Raw genomic sequence first — 17,787 nt, 5'->3', positions numbered from 1 at the left:
TGATAACACTTCTTGCAAATCACATAAATAGGGATCTCATGGTCCCCCTTCCTTCACCCCATTGCAAAGGCACAGGTTTTATTGCTGGCTGCCCTAGGGCTGCAGAAAACCCTATGGGCAAAACATATGGAAAGAAGAGGATCAATTTATACAGAGGGCTGAAGGGGGGCTCCCATAGTGCATTAATTAACACTTAATAAATACATCAAAATTAAATACATTGCAGAGATAAGAACCTGTAACGACAACTTTACTTCATGAGAAGCTCCAGAGAAAGAAGACCCAGAGGGAATAATGGTAGGTGGAATCCTAGGGGACCAAAGGGGCTGGCAGAGGGAGCAGACAGAGAAAAAGGGTAGAGGCAGAGTGGCTGCAGGATTGGTCCAGTCTTCTGCATCTCCCCTGTGGGTGGAGAGACTGATCTCTATCACTGTAAGAGGGAACAATAGAATGGAATGCCCAGAAGAATGAATGACTTGAGGACAATTTCCTGAGGGACCCATACCCTTGCAGAGCTTTTCTATCTCTGACATTTACATTTCTACATGGTTTGGCCCACAGAAATAAAAATCTACACATCTTCCATGTGTTTTTGGACCAATGGAAAAAAACAGTTACAATTCAAGTGACCTTTAAAATTCCCTATGAAACTGAGTTAACAAAATAAATGAGCTTATGAACAACCAGAAAATATACTTTTCAAGTGAAAAACTATAACTGGACTTCTTTGCAAAGAAATTGTAAGTTTTCTTACAAGAAAAGCCACAAACTGTCTGGAAAGGAAGAGCAGATTAAATTACTTGCCTCAGTGAAATTAAATATCCAGAGAATTGCTGTGCCTGTGATGATGATGACCAGGGTTTGTTCACCTGTGGCTCCACCTCCCTGTGCTTGGAGGCACAGCCGGGCATGTCTGCATCTGCAAGCAGGCCCCCTGCCTCAGGTGCACCTCCCATTGGCCTTGGTGGCCAACAGTCTGGGAGCCTCCTGGCCAATGAGGTGGGGGCGGGAGGGGGAAGGCAAAGGGGAAGATTGTAGGGAGCTTGGGAGCAGGGGAGGCAGGGGGAGGGGAGCTGTCTCTGGAGGCACAAAGGGGGGGCTCTCTGGAGAGGGGTGATGGGGGCACAGGGGCTGATGGGGATCTTCCAGGGGGGCAGAGGGTTGTGGGGGTCTCTGTGGGAAGGGGGGGAGTGATGGACAGAGCCAGCTGCAGCCCGGGTCTGGCCTGTAGGAGAAGGGAGTGTTACTATACCCCGCCCCCCAGGAAGCCCCGTCTTTAGTGTGTATTTTATGCCAGCCCTGGGGTGCCCATCGCTGCTCCTTTCTCCTGCCCTCGGCTCCATCTGTTTGTCTCCCCCACAATGCCCCCCAATCTGTGTCTGAAAGTGACAGACTCCTGCTGCTCTCTCTGCCTGCAGCTCCCTCCCACTCCCTGCTGGGGAGGCTTGGTCAGGCAGCTCAGGCACCCCCCCCGCCACAGCTCCCATTGGCCAGGAACCTTGGCCAATGGGCTGGGAACCAGGTCAGCTCTGGGAGGGGGGACAGAGGCAGTGTGCGGAGCTGCCCTGCCTCTGCTGAGACTCTCCGCAGCACACAGGGACGCCAGGGAGTGGGGAGCTGCCCCCCAGGTGAGAGCGCCCCACCTCACATTGCCGAACCATGGACCATGGGCACCACGACCCATCTCGCTGCCTATGTATCCAACCCACCCTGCTCCCTGTCCCCTGACTGCCCCCGCCCCTTATCCAACCCCCCGGCCCCACTAACCATGAGGCTCCTAGCAGTGTTTGGCTCAGCACGGAGCCAGACACGCTCCCCCATGGGAGCAAGTAGCCCCGCCCCCACCGAGCTCTGCCCTGCGTTAGGGTGTGCACACCTCGTGCGCACGCCTAAGCAAGTGGCCAGTCATTGCCTTTTCCCTAATATGCTGTGCTAGGAGAGATGGAAACTGAGCTGAGATTAACCACTTGTTCTAGGGATCAGTAGCGCCCCTGGTAGACATAATAAAAATTTCTACCTCATTCCCAATCCCTGTAAACCACCAAATCCTTTTATGCTTTTGTTTGAATGCTAAGTGTCAGGATGCATAAGCATATTCCAAACAGCCCATATAAGTATTGCCTATGGAGACATATCCTATAACATTTGCAGCTGCACAGGGGGTCTGGAAGGGTGCCAGTCAGTATCAGCTGTTTCCTAATCCTGACTTTTTATTTTTTGGACACATTTGTTACAGAAAGAAACACATGTTATTTTATTCTGGAGCCTCCAACGTGCAACTCCTCCCTCCATTTCCTGATGATGTGTTGTCTCTCACTTTGTCCAATTTTGGCATTTTCTCAGGCACAATTTTTAGTTTCCCGTACAATAATTTCCTGGGTGAGGGGTGTTTTTAAAATCTTCTTTTATACATCTCAATCTCCCAAGCTGTCCAGCAAAGCCAGAGAGAGAGAGAGGCTGAATCCATGCTGAGAATTTTAGCCTCCGGTCATGTGCCTAGGCAGAAAAATGTTTCAGAGTTACTACTTACACAGCATCCAGCTTCGTCCCGTTGAAAGCGTGGCCTTGGACCCTAGTGAAGCCATTATTGTAGAGTTTGCTGCAAACAAATAAATGAAATTATCCATTTTTACAATGCAGTACTAGCTAGACTCCTGGAGAATTAGGCTTTATCTTTCCCTGGCCAGCAGCATATCAGATGGACTAATTTTAATCTCTTGGAAGTATAATATAATATAAGGGCTAATGGATCATGAGCAGCATTCTTGACTACTGAGCGCAGAAGAATGCCAGGCAGCACTTGCAACTTGTACTAACTTTTACTTTCTTCCCAAGAAAGACAAGGTAGTTCTATTACCCAGCTCAGACCTGCCCAGAAACATTAAATGAGCTCCCATAGTTTCCCAGTTGAAACAATAACTTACTGTAACTGTAGTTCTTCAAGATGTGATGCAGATGTGTATTCCACTTAGGTGCATGTGCACAGAGCTCACTGGAGTGGGAGAATTTGCCTAGTAGTACTCGTAGGGGGATGGCACTGTGCCTCATGGCGATAGCACCTCCCTTGGCTTTATGAAGTGGCGCCACCCCAACCACTCTCAGTTTCTTCACACCAAATGCCCAGAGATGAAACTCGGATGCAGAGAGAACAGAGGGTGGGTCATGGAACACATGTCTGCATCATATCTCGAAGAACCACAGTTACAGTAAGTAACCGTTTCTTCTTCTTCGCGTGGATGCAGCTATGTACTCCACTTAGGTGACTCACAAGGGAGTATCCCACCCAGGAAGCGGGACTCTGAGTCTGTCTAAACAAGGATTGCAGCATCACCCTTCCCAAGGTTGTATCTGTCCTGGAAGATGCAGTAACAACATAATGGTTCATAAATGTATGTATGGAAGACCACGTGGCAGCCCTGAAAATGTTCAATATGGAAACATCACTGAGGAATGCTACTGATGTTGCTTGTGCTCTTGTTGAATGAGCTCCAACCCGCTGAGGGGGCGTAGCCAAAGCTATTTCATATGCAGTCTTGATACAGGATGTTATCTATCTAAAGATCATCTGTGAAGAAACCACTTGACCCTTTATACGATCTGCATATGATGCAAACAGTCAAGGTGAAGCACAAAATAGTTTAATCCTGTCCAAATAGAAGACTATACATCAGCTGACTTCTAATGTATTGAGATACTATTCCTCCAGAGATTAATGCAGCTTAGGAAAGAATAAAGGTAAGTATACCACCTGGTTCAAATGAAACAGAGAAACCACTGTAAATTTTGGGTGTGGCCATAAATTCACCTTGTCTTTGGAGAACTGTGTATAAGGAGGCCCTGCCATCAGAGCCCGCAACTTAAACACTCTCCTTGCAGATGTTATCGCTATCAGGACCACAGTTTTCTGACACAAGAGCGGAAAGGGACAAGATGATAGGGGCTCGAACAGAGGTCCCATCAATACCACTAGTACCATGTTAAAGTCCACAGAGGAACCAGCTCTCAGACCAGAGGGTGTAAATGAAGAAGTCCTTTTAAGAATCTTGATACCAAAGGATTGGAGAAGACTGCTCAACTCTGAATAGGGGAATGAAATGCTGATATCACTGCAAAATGCATTTTCATGAACTAAATTCAACTCCTGATGACTAAAGGTGCAGCAGGAAGCCAGAATTGGTTGAATTCTGCAGGCCAATGAACACACAGAAAACCATTTCCATTTTGCCGAATAGGCCTTCAAGGCAGAAAGCTTTCTACTGTTCAGTAGAACCTGCTGAACAGCCACCGTTCGGCTCTTCCTCCTTATTCAGTCATGCAGCAGCCACGCTGTGAGATACAGGGAGCTGAGTGTGGGGTGCACGGTGCAGCATTCTTCTTCTTTCATATGGCTGGTGTAGAGCAGCAGCTACAATTTCTCCTGAAGTTGATCAAACCAGATGGCTACATCAGGAGTGGCAGAATTTATTGCAGTGATGTCTCCTTCATATTTATAATTTGGGCAGTAGGTGATATGTTTGATGGTCTGTCGTGGGAAGCCACTCTCGCATGCTGGGGAGTCCTTGATTTTCCATTTGTGAATTGTCCACAGCTACCATGGTTGGTTTGGATTCGATTCAGAGTTGACCAAGATGTCCATGGAAGGTCGAAACCAGGAACCTTCTGCATGGGATTCAGCACAAGGTGTTTATATTTTAAGTCTTGTTTATCCCAATCTGCTTTCCAAACCTCCTTCTGATCATTACCTGATTGCATGAGGCTAAGCAAATGTTCCCAGAAAGGCTTGAGGGACTTAAGATGTTGGGGTTGATGAGGTCTCGGTGGATAGGAAACTATCTGTTTTCCTGGATTCGCTGCGCTTCATGGAGTATCGCAGAAGTTCAGCATATTGGCAGGGGAGCAATATTAGACAGAACAGGCAGCCATGGTGTTGGAGTCAACTAAAGGGTTCCAGTGATGCACCACATCACTGTATTCAGCTGGTTGTCACAAGTCATGTGTGGCTGCATCTGCTCCATACCAGTGCACAATACTCAGGTACCAAATATACAAGTGCCATTGCAGATGTTCGCAACACTGATGCTGATGCACCCCAGGTTGTACCTCCTAGTTTCTGAATTATGTTGGTTCTCGTTTTTATCTCAAGGTGCTCATGGAAGGTGAGGGTGTGGCAGAGTTTCACTCTGAGGTAAGTTGGGGTGAAATCATGTAGCACATTTTTACCAAAAAAAGCTATTTTCAGTGTGTTTTTGGCACTCCTAGTATCAAGATGAAATGCACTTATTATTGTTTTTCTAGGGTTTGGTTTGAGCCTCCATTTTCTGGAAATATTGTTCCATAATTTGGAGGTCTTCAGTTAATGCTTTCTCAGTGTCATGGAGGTTTGGTGTTTGGATTGTCATGGCAAGATCATCTGCATATCCAAATTTTCGTGATTTAGTTGGAGGCATGTCACTTATATAAATATTAAAAAGGGTTGGCGGAAGTACAGAGCCTTGTGGTAGCCCATTGTTTATGGTACGGGGTGAACTGATCTTATTACCCTGGTACATCTGTAGGCATCTGTTACTCAGAATGGTCCACAGCAGACGAAGTGTTTGGTAGCAAGGTATAATTTTTGCAAGGTTCAGCAGTTTCAGACCCTTAATCCATACAGTGTCATACACAGACAATAGGTCAACAAACACTGCACCAGTCTTTAGTTTTTTCTGGTAGCCAGCCTCAGTGTGACTTGTGAGTGCCAGAACTTGGTTGCAACAACTACGTTTTTACCCGGAAGCCTGCCTGTTCAACATGGATAATTGGCTCAGTAAAAGTGTGTATTCTTTTGAGGATGATACGTTCAAGAAGTTTATAGGTTGTGCATAGTAGAGAAATCGGCCTACAGCTTTCCGCTTCATCAGGGGGCTTCCCAGGCTTTGGAATGGCAATTATCATTCCTCACACCATATTTCAGGGATCTGTACTGTCTTACGGTACAGGAGTACAATGTTGCTAGCCATTGGAGTCCTTTGGGACCAAGATTGTGGAGGGAATTCTGGCAGAATACTGTCAGGGCCTGCAGACTTCCCTTTTTTCATCGTGGCAAGTCCTTCTTTTACTTCCTCAATGTTGACAGTGGCAGGTTCTCCTCGGGGGACTGATGCAAGTGTCCGGTAGAGTTGTTGATACACTTCTCTTAATGCGTGTTTATTGAGTGGTCCTTTTGTATTCTCCACCAGCTTCGAGGCTATTGAGTTTAGCCAGATTTTTGGTGGCTGATACTCTGTGGGATTAGTGGCCCCAAGGCATTGCAGTAGTGTCCAGACTTGATGGCTTGAATGTGTAAAATCAAGTTTTTGCATACAGTCAAGCCAGCGCTGGCATCTTGCTGTATCACGGGAGGGTAGCAGGGCTTTTGAGGTGTGAGAGCTCCAGTTGTATTGCCTGAGCAACTCCCGTGTCTCTCACACCCAGCGGGGAGTCTGCTTTTTCTGAAAGTCTTGGGGAATGTTCTTCTTTCCTACTACTTTTATGAGCCCTATGAACTGTTGACAGAATTCCGCTCTCACTGGAACCTTGTGACAGTTTTCTCAATAGTGTGTTTGTAGGCATGACAGTCAGCTTTAGAAAAGTTCCATTGTGGTACCTGTTTCGGAAAAAACACAGGAATTTCAATGCCTATGTAGATCATTATGGGCCTGTGTTGACTGTTTGGAAATGCCGGTAGTACTTCACGTGATGCAATGAGAGTGTTTCCACTTTTGTCTTTAGACTCGAATATTAGGTCTTTTTTATACCCACATTGCCAGTGGCTTGAATGGAATGTTGATAGTTGTTTAAATTTGTAGATTAATTGTAAATCTTGTGCAGATATCCAGTCCATGAGATGTTTGCCGTCAGTTTCATTTGTTTTATAGCCCCACATAGCGTGGTGACTATTAAAATTGTCTGCATAGATGTATGGAATACGGGTGCTGGATAACATTGGTTTTGGCCATCTTATGCTGGGGTCTTTACAGACATTGATAATTTAGAGCTCCTCTACTTTGAGAGTTGTGGTAAATGTGGTCTCCACTTCGGTTGGTGGAATAACATTAAAATCTGTGATGGTGTCTTTGATGTATATTGCCAAGCCATATTTTGGATGATAGTGACTAGTCATTAGGTTATAGCCATAGATACAGTAGTGCCTAGTCTGTTGGTTGTTATTAACATGGGTCTCTTGCAACATGAGGATACTGATGTTGTGAGTCTTCAGCAGATTTCCAAGGTACTCGCATTTTGCCCATTAGAGTCCTTTGGCATTAAGTTGCAGGATTCTTGTTCCAGGGCCTATTTAGCATGTTGTGTGGCTCTGAGGAAAAAGTTTAGGATTTGTTGAGTGGCTGCTCTGATGACCAGAAAATCACTGAGCGATGTTCGTCCCCAAGTTGATGTGGCCATGATTCTGAGTGAGTAGGTGGGAATGGAGAGGAAGCAGTATGGGCAGCTGAACTGATAGCCAAAGAAGATTGGAGAGCTGGTACTGCCTTGGCCACACCAGGGCAATGAGGATGAGGTTGGCCCAATCTGCCTTCAGCTTGAGGATTACCTGTGGGATGACTGGGATCAGGAGAAAGGCATAAAAGAGAGCCACTTGTCAGCTGAGATGGAAGGCATCAGACAGGGAGCCTGAACTGAGGCCCCTTCAAGAGCAAAACAGGTAACATTTCCTGTTGTCCTTCATGGTGAAGAGGTTGATCATCAGAATGCCGCAGGTTGCAAAGATAGTCCAGAGAATACTTGTCTTTAGAGACCACTCATGACTCAACAAAAAATTCCTGCTCAAATGGTTCATGAGGTGATTCTGAAACAGGGGCAAGTGGTTGGCTTTCACAGTGATACTCTCCTTGATGCAAACCAGTCACAACCTGATTGCATCTTGGGAGAGCATCCTGGAGTGTGCTCATAGGTGCCGACTCCATGAGTACTCTGGGGCTCAAACACCCAGAGGAAAAAAATAGTGGGTACTCAGCACCCATGAGCCAGAGCTTGAGTGTAGAATTTGATGAGTTCTATGTTGCTAACAACTTCTGCCCTTGGGGCAGGGAGTTTGTTTATAAACAGAGGCAGGGTGATTAAGATAACAAAAGGCTTGTCCTTAAATTAAGGATCGTTAGATGATCCTGAAAGCATTGCCAGGCAGTCCAGTTAAAAGATAGAAAACAAAGGGTAGGAATAAATGGTCCTTTTTCAGTTTGGTGGTGTCCCCCAGGGGCTTATACTAGGACCAGTGCTGTTCAACATATTCATAAATGATTTGCAAAAAGGGATAAACACTGAGGTGGCAAAATTTGCAGATGATACAAAATTACTCAAAATAGTTAAATCCAAAGCAGATTGCAAATAGTTACAAAGGGATCTCACAAAACTGGGAGAGACTTGGCAACAAAATGTCAGATGAAATTCAATGTTAAATGCAAAGTAACGCACATGGCAAAATATAATTAGCCATACAAAATGATAGGGTCCAAATTAGCTGTTACCCATCAAGAAAGAGATCTCAGAGTCATTTGCAGTACTCCGGAAGCACTATGTTTCCAGAGTACTGCAAATTTATAAGAATCCTTCCCACTGTGCCTATATCATCCTGAACTCATTCTCCAGATTCAGAAGACTTAAAAATTATCTCCTGTCACCAATGGAACACACAACTGTATAATGTAGCTGTTCTTAACATGCATCAAGACAATACTAGGGAACTAGATGTAGATAAGATTGCTGACAGTTTCATCCAGAAAGCTACAGTAAGACATAATGTCTTTAAATTAGGACATTAGGGAAGACAGCTTGTAACTGATTGCAATGATTTTAACATACTGTAATTCATGATAATGTAATTATGTAGTTCATAACAATTTAATCATTAACATAGTAAAGATACCAATGCTAGACACATTCAATAACTAGAATATGAAAGAAGTATATAAATATGCTGAAAATAGCCTCCCTCCAAAACTGGCAGAGTGCCCCATCCTGCTCCCAGCCCCCAAACACACACACCTCTTCAAAAGCACCCACTGGCAAAAACAAAAGTCAGTGCCTATGAGTGTGCTCCTCCTTGCTTGTTCACATAATACATCACAGTGGTATTGTCAGTAAATCTGTGAACCACTGAGTCCCTGACATAGATCCAAAAGGTGTGACATACATTGTAAAGGGTCTGTAGCTCCAACATGTTGATATGCAGAGGACTCCAGCTCCGACCTCAGACTTTGGACTTTCAGCAACCCCAAAGGTCCTCCCAATCCCAATAGGGAGGTGTCGGTGACAAAAGTCCTGCTTAGGAAGGGCTTGACCAAAGGAATGCCCTGACAAACATTCTCAAGACGCATCCACCACTGTAAGAAGTCCAGGACCAGTGGAGGAAGATGGACCAATATGACCAAGGAGTGAAGAGTTGGATGGTAAACTGCCCTGAGCCACATTTGGAGGGGTGAAGATGCAGCCTTTTTGAACTGGATCACCTGCATGCAAGCAGACTTCATGGACATCACAGAAGGCTGAGACTGCAGACTGAGACAGAGGTGATGAGTTGCCTGAAAACAGTCAGTTGGCAGAAATGCTCTCAAACTCACAGAATCTATTAGGGCCCCAATTAACTATATTTTCTGAGTGCGAACCAAAGTTGACTTCCATGTGTTTAGGATGACACCCAGATAATGAGCAAGAACAGTGTGGTGTTGACATGAGAAAGGACTTCATCCCTGGATGTGCCCCTCAGTAACCAGTCATCCAGATACAGGAAGATGTGGATCCCTTTCTTTCTGAGATATGCCATGATGACAGCCATGCATTTGGTAAAAACCCAAGAGGTAGAAGAGAGGCCAAAAGGAAGCACCCCACACTGGAAATGGTGCTCTGATATGTTGAATCAAAGGAATCTTTAGGGGCTCGGCAAAATTGCTGCATGAAAGTAGGTGTCCTGAATGTCCAAGGCAGTAAACCAGCCATTCAGAGAAAAAAATGTGGGGGAAATAGTCAACAGAGAGACCGTTTAGAACCTCATGTACCTGACATATTTGTTGAGGCTGCAAAAGTTGAGAAAAAAAGGTTGCTAACCTTTTGTAACTGTTGTTCTTCAAGATGTGTTGCTCATATCCGTACCATGTTAGCTGTGTGTGTGTGCTGCGTGCACTGTTGCCGGATGTTTTTACTTTAGTGGTATCCATAGGGCCGGCTCTAGCACCTTCTGGAGTCGTGCACACATGCACCAGTATAAGAGCCGCGGTCCGCCCTGCACCCTCTTAAGTCCTTCTTCTCGGTAGCTCCGACAGAGGGGTAGGAGGGTGGGTCATAAAATGGACATGAGCAACACATCTCGAAGAACAACGGTTACAAAAGATTAATAACCATTATTTCTTCTTCAAGTGCTTGCTCATGTCCATTCCATCCTAGATGACCCATAAGCAGTACCCCAAGGAGGTGGGCTCAGAGTTCATGAACGTGCTGACTGTAACACTGCTCTCCCGAAAATGACATTGTCTTTGGCCTGTTGGGTGATGACATAGTGGGATGCGAAGGTATGAACCAATAACCAGGTTGCGCCTCTGCAGATGTCCTGGATTGGTACTTGTGCAAGGAACACTGCTGATGAAGCCTGGGCTCTTGTGGAATGAGCGGTCACAATGGCCAGAGGCAGGACATTTACCTGCTTGTAGCAAGCCCGAATGCAGGTCGTTATCCAGGGTAAGATTCTTTGGGATGACACAGGTACCCTCTCATCCTTTCCTCTATTGCTACAAAGAGTTGCATGGATTTGTGGAAGGGCTTAGCCCTTTTAATATAACAGGTCAGAGCACGCTTAAGGTCCAATGTATGAAGCTGACGTTCCACAGCAGACTTGTGAGGTTTTGGGAAGAAGACAGGTAAAAAAATGACCTAGTTGGTATGGAATTGTGGAATGGAAAAATGGTTGGTACGGAATTGTGACACCACCTTTGGTAGAAAGGCTGCATGGGGGTGCAGTTGAACCCTGTCCTTGAAGAACTTTGTGTAAGGAGGTTCCAACATAAGGGCTTTGATCTCAGAGACCCATCAGGCTGAGGTGATAGCCACCAGGAAAACGACCTTCCAGGTGCGAAGCAGTAGAGAGTACGATGCTAACGACTTGAAGGGGAGCCCCATGAGCTTTGACAGGACCAGGTTTAAGTCCCATGGGGGAGGGGAGGCGGCTCACCAACCAGAGGATAAAGTCTTTCCAGCCCCTTTCCAGACCATCATTTAATGAGAGAACACCAATCTGCCATTCACTGGAGGTGGAAGACTGAGATGGATGCCAAATGAACCTTAACAGAAGAGAGAGCCAGACCTTGCTGCTTTAAGTAGAGTAGGTAGTCCAAGATAGACTACAGAGAAGATTGGAATGGAGACAGATTCTGTTCGGAGGCCCAACAAGTGAAATATTTCCACTTGGCCACGTAGGTAGTCCTAGTGGAGGGCTTTCTACTACTCAGCAAGACTTGTTGAATCTGATCCAAGCAGGCCTGTTCTTTGGGGTTCAGCCACACAGCATCCATACAGTCAGATTCATGAAGGCAAGGTTTGGGAGAAATAACAGACCATGGTCTTGTGAGATCAAGTCTGGGCAGAATGGGAGCATGAGTAGCACTGCCACCAAGAGGTCCATGGAATAGAAACCCTGATGCCAGTGATCTGGTGGAACCTCCTCCACTGCTCTCAATGTGAGCAGAGAGCAAACCTGCTCAAGGAGCAGCATATTGGGAGAGGGATCCCCAAAGAGGAACTCTGAGGGGAGGCTGGAAGTAGGTATGGAGAAGAAATGGATGGCATAGCCCAGTCTGTCAGTGCTTAGGACCCAGCTGGTGGTGGTGATCGAGCCCCAAAACTGTGGAAGTGAGCCAGCCTATCCCCAAAAGGAGGGGCTGGGGGGAGGAGTGGGGAGTGATGACTAGAACACTGCTCTGGACCAAGGAGTCAAAATGGGTGCTTGGGGGATACCAGGGAAGGTGTGTGGACTGTCCAAACCTTGAACCCAACTACTTTCTCCTATGGGATCTATGCCCCTTTCTGGGGTAGTCCCGCTGTCTTGGGGATAGAAAAGGCTGCCCAAACATGAGCTACAGATGATCCTATGGTGCTGAAGCAGAGAGTGGTGTCAGCTGTGGGGGGCATCAAAGAAGTTCCTGGTGCCAAGGAGGCACCTTGTGCCAAGTCCAGTACCAGCCCCATTTCTACTGAGTCTGGAAAGGAAACATTGGGGTGCAGCACTGACAGACCCATAGGTTCAGTGGCTCTTCCAGCCAACAGGGCTATAAAGAACAAAGACACAGCAAAGTCCTCGACCAAGGAAGAGGTTGGGACAGAAAGGCAGAGGAGGTAGCATCGCTCTTGTCAGTTACTGGACACAATGGATGCCCTAGGGCTGGAACAGGGGTCAACAGCACAGGATCTCTGATCTCCCTGTGCGGTGCTGGGGAGCATATGACGGGACCTGCTCCGTCCTGCATACTGGCTTTCATCCTGGGCCGATGCACTCTCCTTCTGGAGGAGGAAGACAAATCCTCACAGGATCTGGAGTGGCCTTGGTTGGTCTTATGGGACCTTTTCCTCAACGACTCCTTCAACTCTTTTGAAAGGCGCTAGCTCCAAAACGCAAAGTGGCAGCACTCTCTGAACCCAAGGGTGACCTCTGATCTGACGAGGGCCTCGGTGCCTGAGTAGGCTGCATGGCCTGTTTAAGTAGATGCTGCTTCAGACAAAGAGCCCTCATCACTTAAGTCCATTTTGTGAACCAATGAACTATATACACCTTGAAAAAAAGTAGCTGAATAGATGATTGTGAGGTTGAAAACTACATAGAGCTCCAACTCCAGCCAAGGGTGGTAAGAAGGAACTGAGGCATGATGGGAAGTCGCTGCCTCATATAGCCAGGGGAGGGGCTATGGCCGTGAGGCATGAGCACCCTGCACCCCCCATGGGTACTGCTAGGCAAATTCTCTGGCTCTGATGGGCTGGATAGGCACACACCTAAGTAGAATACACAGCTTCAACTACTTGAAGAAGAACACCCTGTGCTCTTCTCTGTGGCTCAGACTCCATCTGTACTACAACAATGAACCATATTTGACACCCAAATATGGCTCATTCCAGACTCCTGTCCAGGACTCCTATCAACCAGTTTTCAAACTAATTGTACTCATGGTGCGTGACAGGGACAGCTGAGTTCAACCTATGTTATAGCAAAGTGTACTAGGTTTCAGAGTAGCAGCCGTGTTAGTCTGTATCCGCAAAAAGAAAAGGAGTACTGGTGGCACCTTAGAGACTAACAAATTTATTTGAGCATAAACTTTCGTGAGCTACAGCTCACTTCATTGGATGCATACAGTGGAAAATACAGTGGGGAGATTTTATATACACAGAGAACATGAAACAATGGGTGTTACCATACAGACTGTAACAAGAGTGATCAGGAAAGGTGAGCTATTATCAGCAGGAGAACGGGGGTCGGGGGTGGGTGTGAGGGAACCTTTAGTAGTAATAATCAAGGTGGGCCATTTCCAGCAGTTGACAAGAACGTGTGAGGAACAGTGGGGGGGAGAGAGGGGAGGAATGAACAAGGGGAAATAGTTTTACTTTGTGTAATGACACATCCACTCCCAGTCTTTATTCAAGCCTAAGTTAATTGTATCCAGTTTGCAAATTAATTCCAATTCAGCAGTCTCTCGTTGGAGTCTGTCACTCGATTACAGACCTAAAACTGGCAATTCTTCAACAAAAAAACTTCCTTGTTCATTTCCCCCCCTACTGTTCCTCACACGTTCTTGTCAAATGCTGGAAATGGCCAACCTTGATTATCACTACAAAAGGTTCCCCTCCACCCACCCACCCACCCTCCTGCTGGTAATAGCTCACCTTTCCTGATCACTCTTGTTACAGTCTGTATGGTAACACCCATTGTTTCATGTCCTCCCCCCTACTCTTGCACCCACTTACCCTTTCTCCATATAGAGCAGGGTGGAGACACGACAGGGCTCAGGACAGAAAGACGGGAGAGACCGCAGCTGCTGTCTCAACTTCCTGATCTTTTTAAAGGCAATGTAAATGTACTTAGAGTCAGGTCAGCATACTTAAAGGGGCAATGCACATCTCTCTCTCTCTCTCTCTCCCACACACAGGGTGTGTGTCTCTGTCTCTGTCTGCCATGCTGTCTCCCCTTCCTCCATTTGTGTTGCCTTGTAGAGTGTGAGGCTACATTAACAACAATGCATTAACCCTTGAGGGCTCAGCCGAATGCTAGTTCATCATTTAGCAGTAAGGCATTCCCTGGGAAATATCCCATCCTCTTCCACCCTCTAACTTCATCACCTCAACCAAGCTTCACAATCATCATTGCTGTGTACAGTATTAAATTACTTGTTTAAAACTTATATTCTGTGTGTATGTATAAAGATATATATATATAGCTTTTTGTCTGGTGAAAAAAATTTCCCTGGAACCTAACCCCCCCTATTTACATTAATTCTTATGGGGAAATTGGATTCGCTTAACATCGTTTCGCTTAAAGTTGCATTTTTCAGGAACATAACTAAACATTAAGTGAGGAGTTACTGTACTTGCATTGGCTCTCATCAAGCTAGCACACTAAAAATAGTAGTGTAGCCAGGCTAGCATGGACAGCAGCAAGCAGTGGATGGGCTAGCCTTGCTGAGTACATACCCGAGGTGTTCAGGTAGGTTTGTACTTGACATATCTAGCTAGTGCCACTGTTTGCAGCTGCCTGTGCTACCCCGCGCTACACTGTTTTTAGCATGCTAGCTCAATGACAGCTAACGCAAATATGTGTGCACTAGCTGGGAATCATACCCCTAGCTTCAAGTGTGTTACATACCCTTGACTATACCTGTGTTGCAGCTTTACCGAAGTAGTACTGCAAACCCTTTCCCTCTGTGCTCCTTTCTACAGCTCAGACCTTGCATAATTGCCTATTGCCCACTGTCTGTTTAATCACTTTCTTCTTGTTATTTCTGCTATTAAAATACTTTGGCAGTGTCAATTTAAAAATTGACATGATCCAAGTCACTGTGGCAAAGAAGAAAACTATGTAAATGAGACTATGAATAACATTTGTCTCTGGTGTTTTTCTTTTACAAACCACTATAGATTAGGGCTGAATTGTTATTTCACAAGTCACAGTGATTTGCTTCAGAGACACAGGGAATATAACAGTCATGTGAGTTAAACTGGTAGGACTTACAGTGTAAGGGATTCATTACACAGCCCATGGAACGCATTTGCAGGCACTGAAGTCATGTACGGATTATCTGCAATTTCACTGCAAAAGGAGACAAAAGGCTTCACTTTGCAATAAAACATCTGCATAACAGAACAGACCTAGTTTGAATCTTCCATTGTTAATGATTCTCTGATATACAGCACAATAAAATGCAAAAAATACATAATAAAGGGTATAGTTCAACAAGTTATATGTTCCAAATGTGCTGGAAGACTAAAATGCTTCAGCTACCTAAAAAGTGTAGGTATCCAGAATACCAGTACCATTAATTGCTTGTATAAAATAGATGGGGTTTACATTATTGGCTAATAGTATCAGAGGGGTAGCCATGTTAGTCTGGATCTGTAAAAGCGGCAAAGAGGCCTGTGGCATCTTATAGACTAACAGACGTATTGGAGCATAAGCTTTCGTGGGTGAATACCCACTTCGGCGGATGCTGAGGAAGTGGGTATTTACCCACGAAAGCTTATGCTCCAGTACTTCTGTTAGTCTATAAGGTGCTACAGGACTCTTTGCCGCTATTATTGGCTAATGTGTGCCCAGCCTGTATGGTTCTTTTGAATAATAGCACAGCCAGGTTGCTCCTTTCACAAGTTAGGGAATTAGCAGATAAGTAAATAACAACAATCACCACAATGTTAACTAATTTATCCCAAGTAAAGTTAAAGATAAGATTCTAGTTTTTGTGAAGAATACCATGAAAGAAAAGATCACAAATAGTCTAAGCTGTTCAAGATAAAAACTGTCTTCCTATGCGTCTGAACTACACCTACTACAAAGGAAAGGATGAACAGTTAACCCTGAAATGCACAGAATCCTAGCAGCTGGAAAGGACCTCTAGTGGGTCATCTAGTCCAATGGCACATCTCAACTTAATGGCCCGATAATTGTCCCACAGTCCATCACATCCCCAAATCCTTTGCAACTACCATCTCCACAGCTCTCCTGTCTCAGAGCTAAGTGCTATTGGGGCAGGGAGGGGAGGAAGGATGAGGGAAAGGGTATAGTTTCACCATGATTGGGTTTGAAGGCAGGATCGAGCCGGGTGGTGATATGATGGGGAGGAGTAAGGGAAATAATTGTTCCTTCCCTACTCTTCCATAGCTCCCACTGGGTTCTAGCTACCGCAAGATTCTGCAGGTTTTGATTTTCTTCAGCTAGTGGATGGTGTGCTCCAATGGACACCTCCTCATGGCCTACTTGAGAGTCATTCCCCATAGGCTGAGAAACCCTGGTATAGTTCATTCCGCTGTATGTGGCAGGAGTTGTTTCATTACCCCTTGAGGTATAAATACATGATACAAGATGCTAAAATTCAACTTTTATCACTACCACCTTCTCTCCAAATTTTTCCATTTTCTCACACAATATTTTGGGGCTGAAATTTTCCATGCCTGATCTCAGCCCCCAAAGTGATTCCCCCTCTTTCTCATTATAAAATTTGTTTAAAATTTGTTCAGCTGGTTTTGAGTTATTCCAACATGGATCTAAAATATGTTTTACCCACAGAGAGAAAATCAGAAAATCTGCGACTCAAGAATGTCTAACAGTAAAAACTGCAAACTTAGCTCAATTTTATAGCTTTCCAAAATCTAAGGTTCAAGCCAAGTTTGAAGAAAAGACTTTCAGTCCTTTTACAGTTATGAATCTTTAAATTTGGGAATCATGAACACATGGGGTAAAATGTTTCTGTTCTTTACATAGTGTCAATTAAGTGCTATTAGAATCAGAAAACTGACTAAGTAAAAGTGATATCTTTTACTCAGCAAATATGCTCATTGTCTTCTCTTCACAGAGAATAAATTATATTTAACATCAATTCTTTCATTTAGACTAATGTTGAGTTATGGTAAAATTGATGCAACTCTCTAGAGAAGATGAACCCTGTATATTCTTGCTGAATCTGCCTACTTTAAAAAACATTACACATTTATTTTAATAAATTCCTGCTAGACCTGCAGAACCAACATAGGTACAGAAGAGTGAGCTGGATTCAATTCCACCTGGTTCATCATTTATAAAATTGTTTATTAAGTTCCAAGTGCAGAATTTTTCTTGTTGGTAGTGATGCATGAACCAGAAAGAATATTCCCAGTTGAATATGCAGGGCCATCAGATGGAAAAAACATCTTTTTACTTCTAACCTGAGCACATTTTATCCAAAGTCTCTGAGAATTATAAACATGAGATCCATGGCATCCCTTTTAAAAGTCACTTTTCAAAGTGGACCTGTACTTTCAAATAAGGCATCCCAGAATGATGTCTACAACCAACAGCACCTTAGCTTAGCAAGAGGAATCATTCCAGAAAAGACAGCAGACCTTGGTATAGGACACGTGCCGCCAAAAAAACCTGAGTTAAAGACTGCTGCCATTAGAAGACATGAAACTAAACTGCTTCAGAACAAGGAAGTTATAAGTTCCATTACCCTCTTTCCTAGCTTTGTTTGTTTGCTTTTTAAAAACATCTTGTACTTTTTCTAAATTAGAATGTGAATGTGGAGCAACCAGTCT

The 17,787-nt window shown here is 44.9% G+C and overlaps 1 protein-coding gene across 1 annotated transcript in view; it reads right to left on the bottom strand.

Annotated features, from left to right (window-relative positions):
* Positions 1–17,787, bottom strand: part of TSHR (thyroid stimulating hormone receptor) — a 227,977-nt gene that overhangs the window by 50,145 nt on the left and 160,045 nt on the right. The window contains exons 6-7 of the mRNA XM_077820386.1: positions 15,236–15,313; positions 2,531–2,599 (exon numbers count right to left, since the gene is read on the bottom strand). Coding sequence (XP_077676512.1) covers positions 2,531–2,599; positions 15,236–15,313 — 147 coding nt within the window. The remainder of the gene's footprint in view (positions 1–2,530; positions 2,600–15,235; positions 15,314–17,787) is intronic.

Source organism: Eretmochelys imbricata, chromosome 6 (genome assembly GCF_965152235.1).
Source record: "Eretmochelys imbricata isolate rEreImb1 chromosome 6, rEreImb1.hap1, whole genome shotgun sequence".
NCBI classification, from domain to species: Eukaryota; Metazoa; Chordata; order Testudines; family Cheloniidae; genus Eretmochelys; species Eretmochelys imbricata.
Note: the sequence above shows the minus strand (reverse complement) of the source record. Positions and strands in the feature narration are given on the sequence as shown.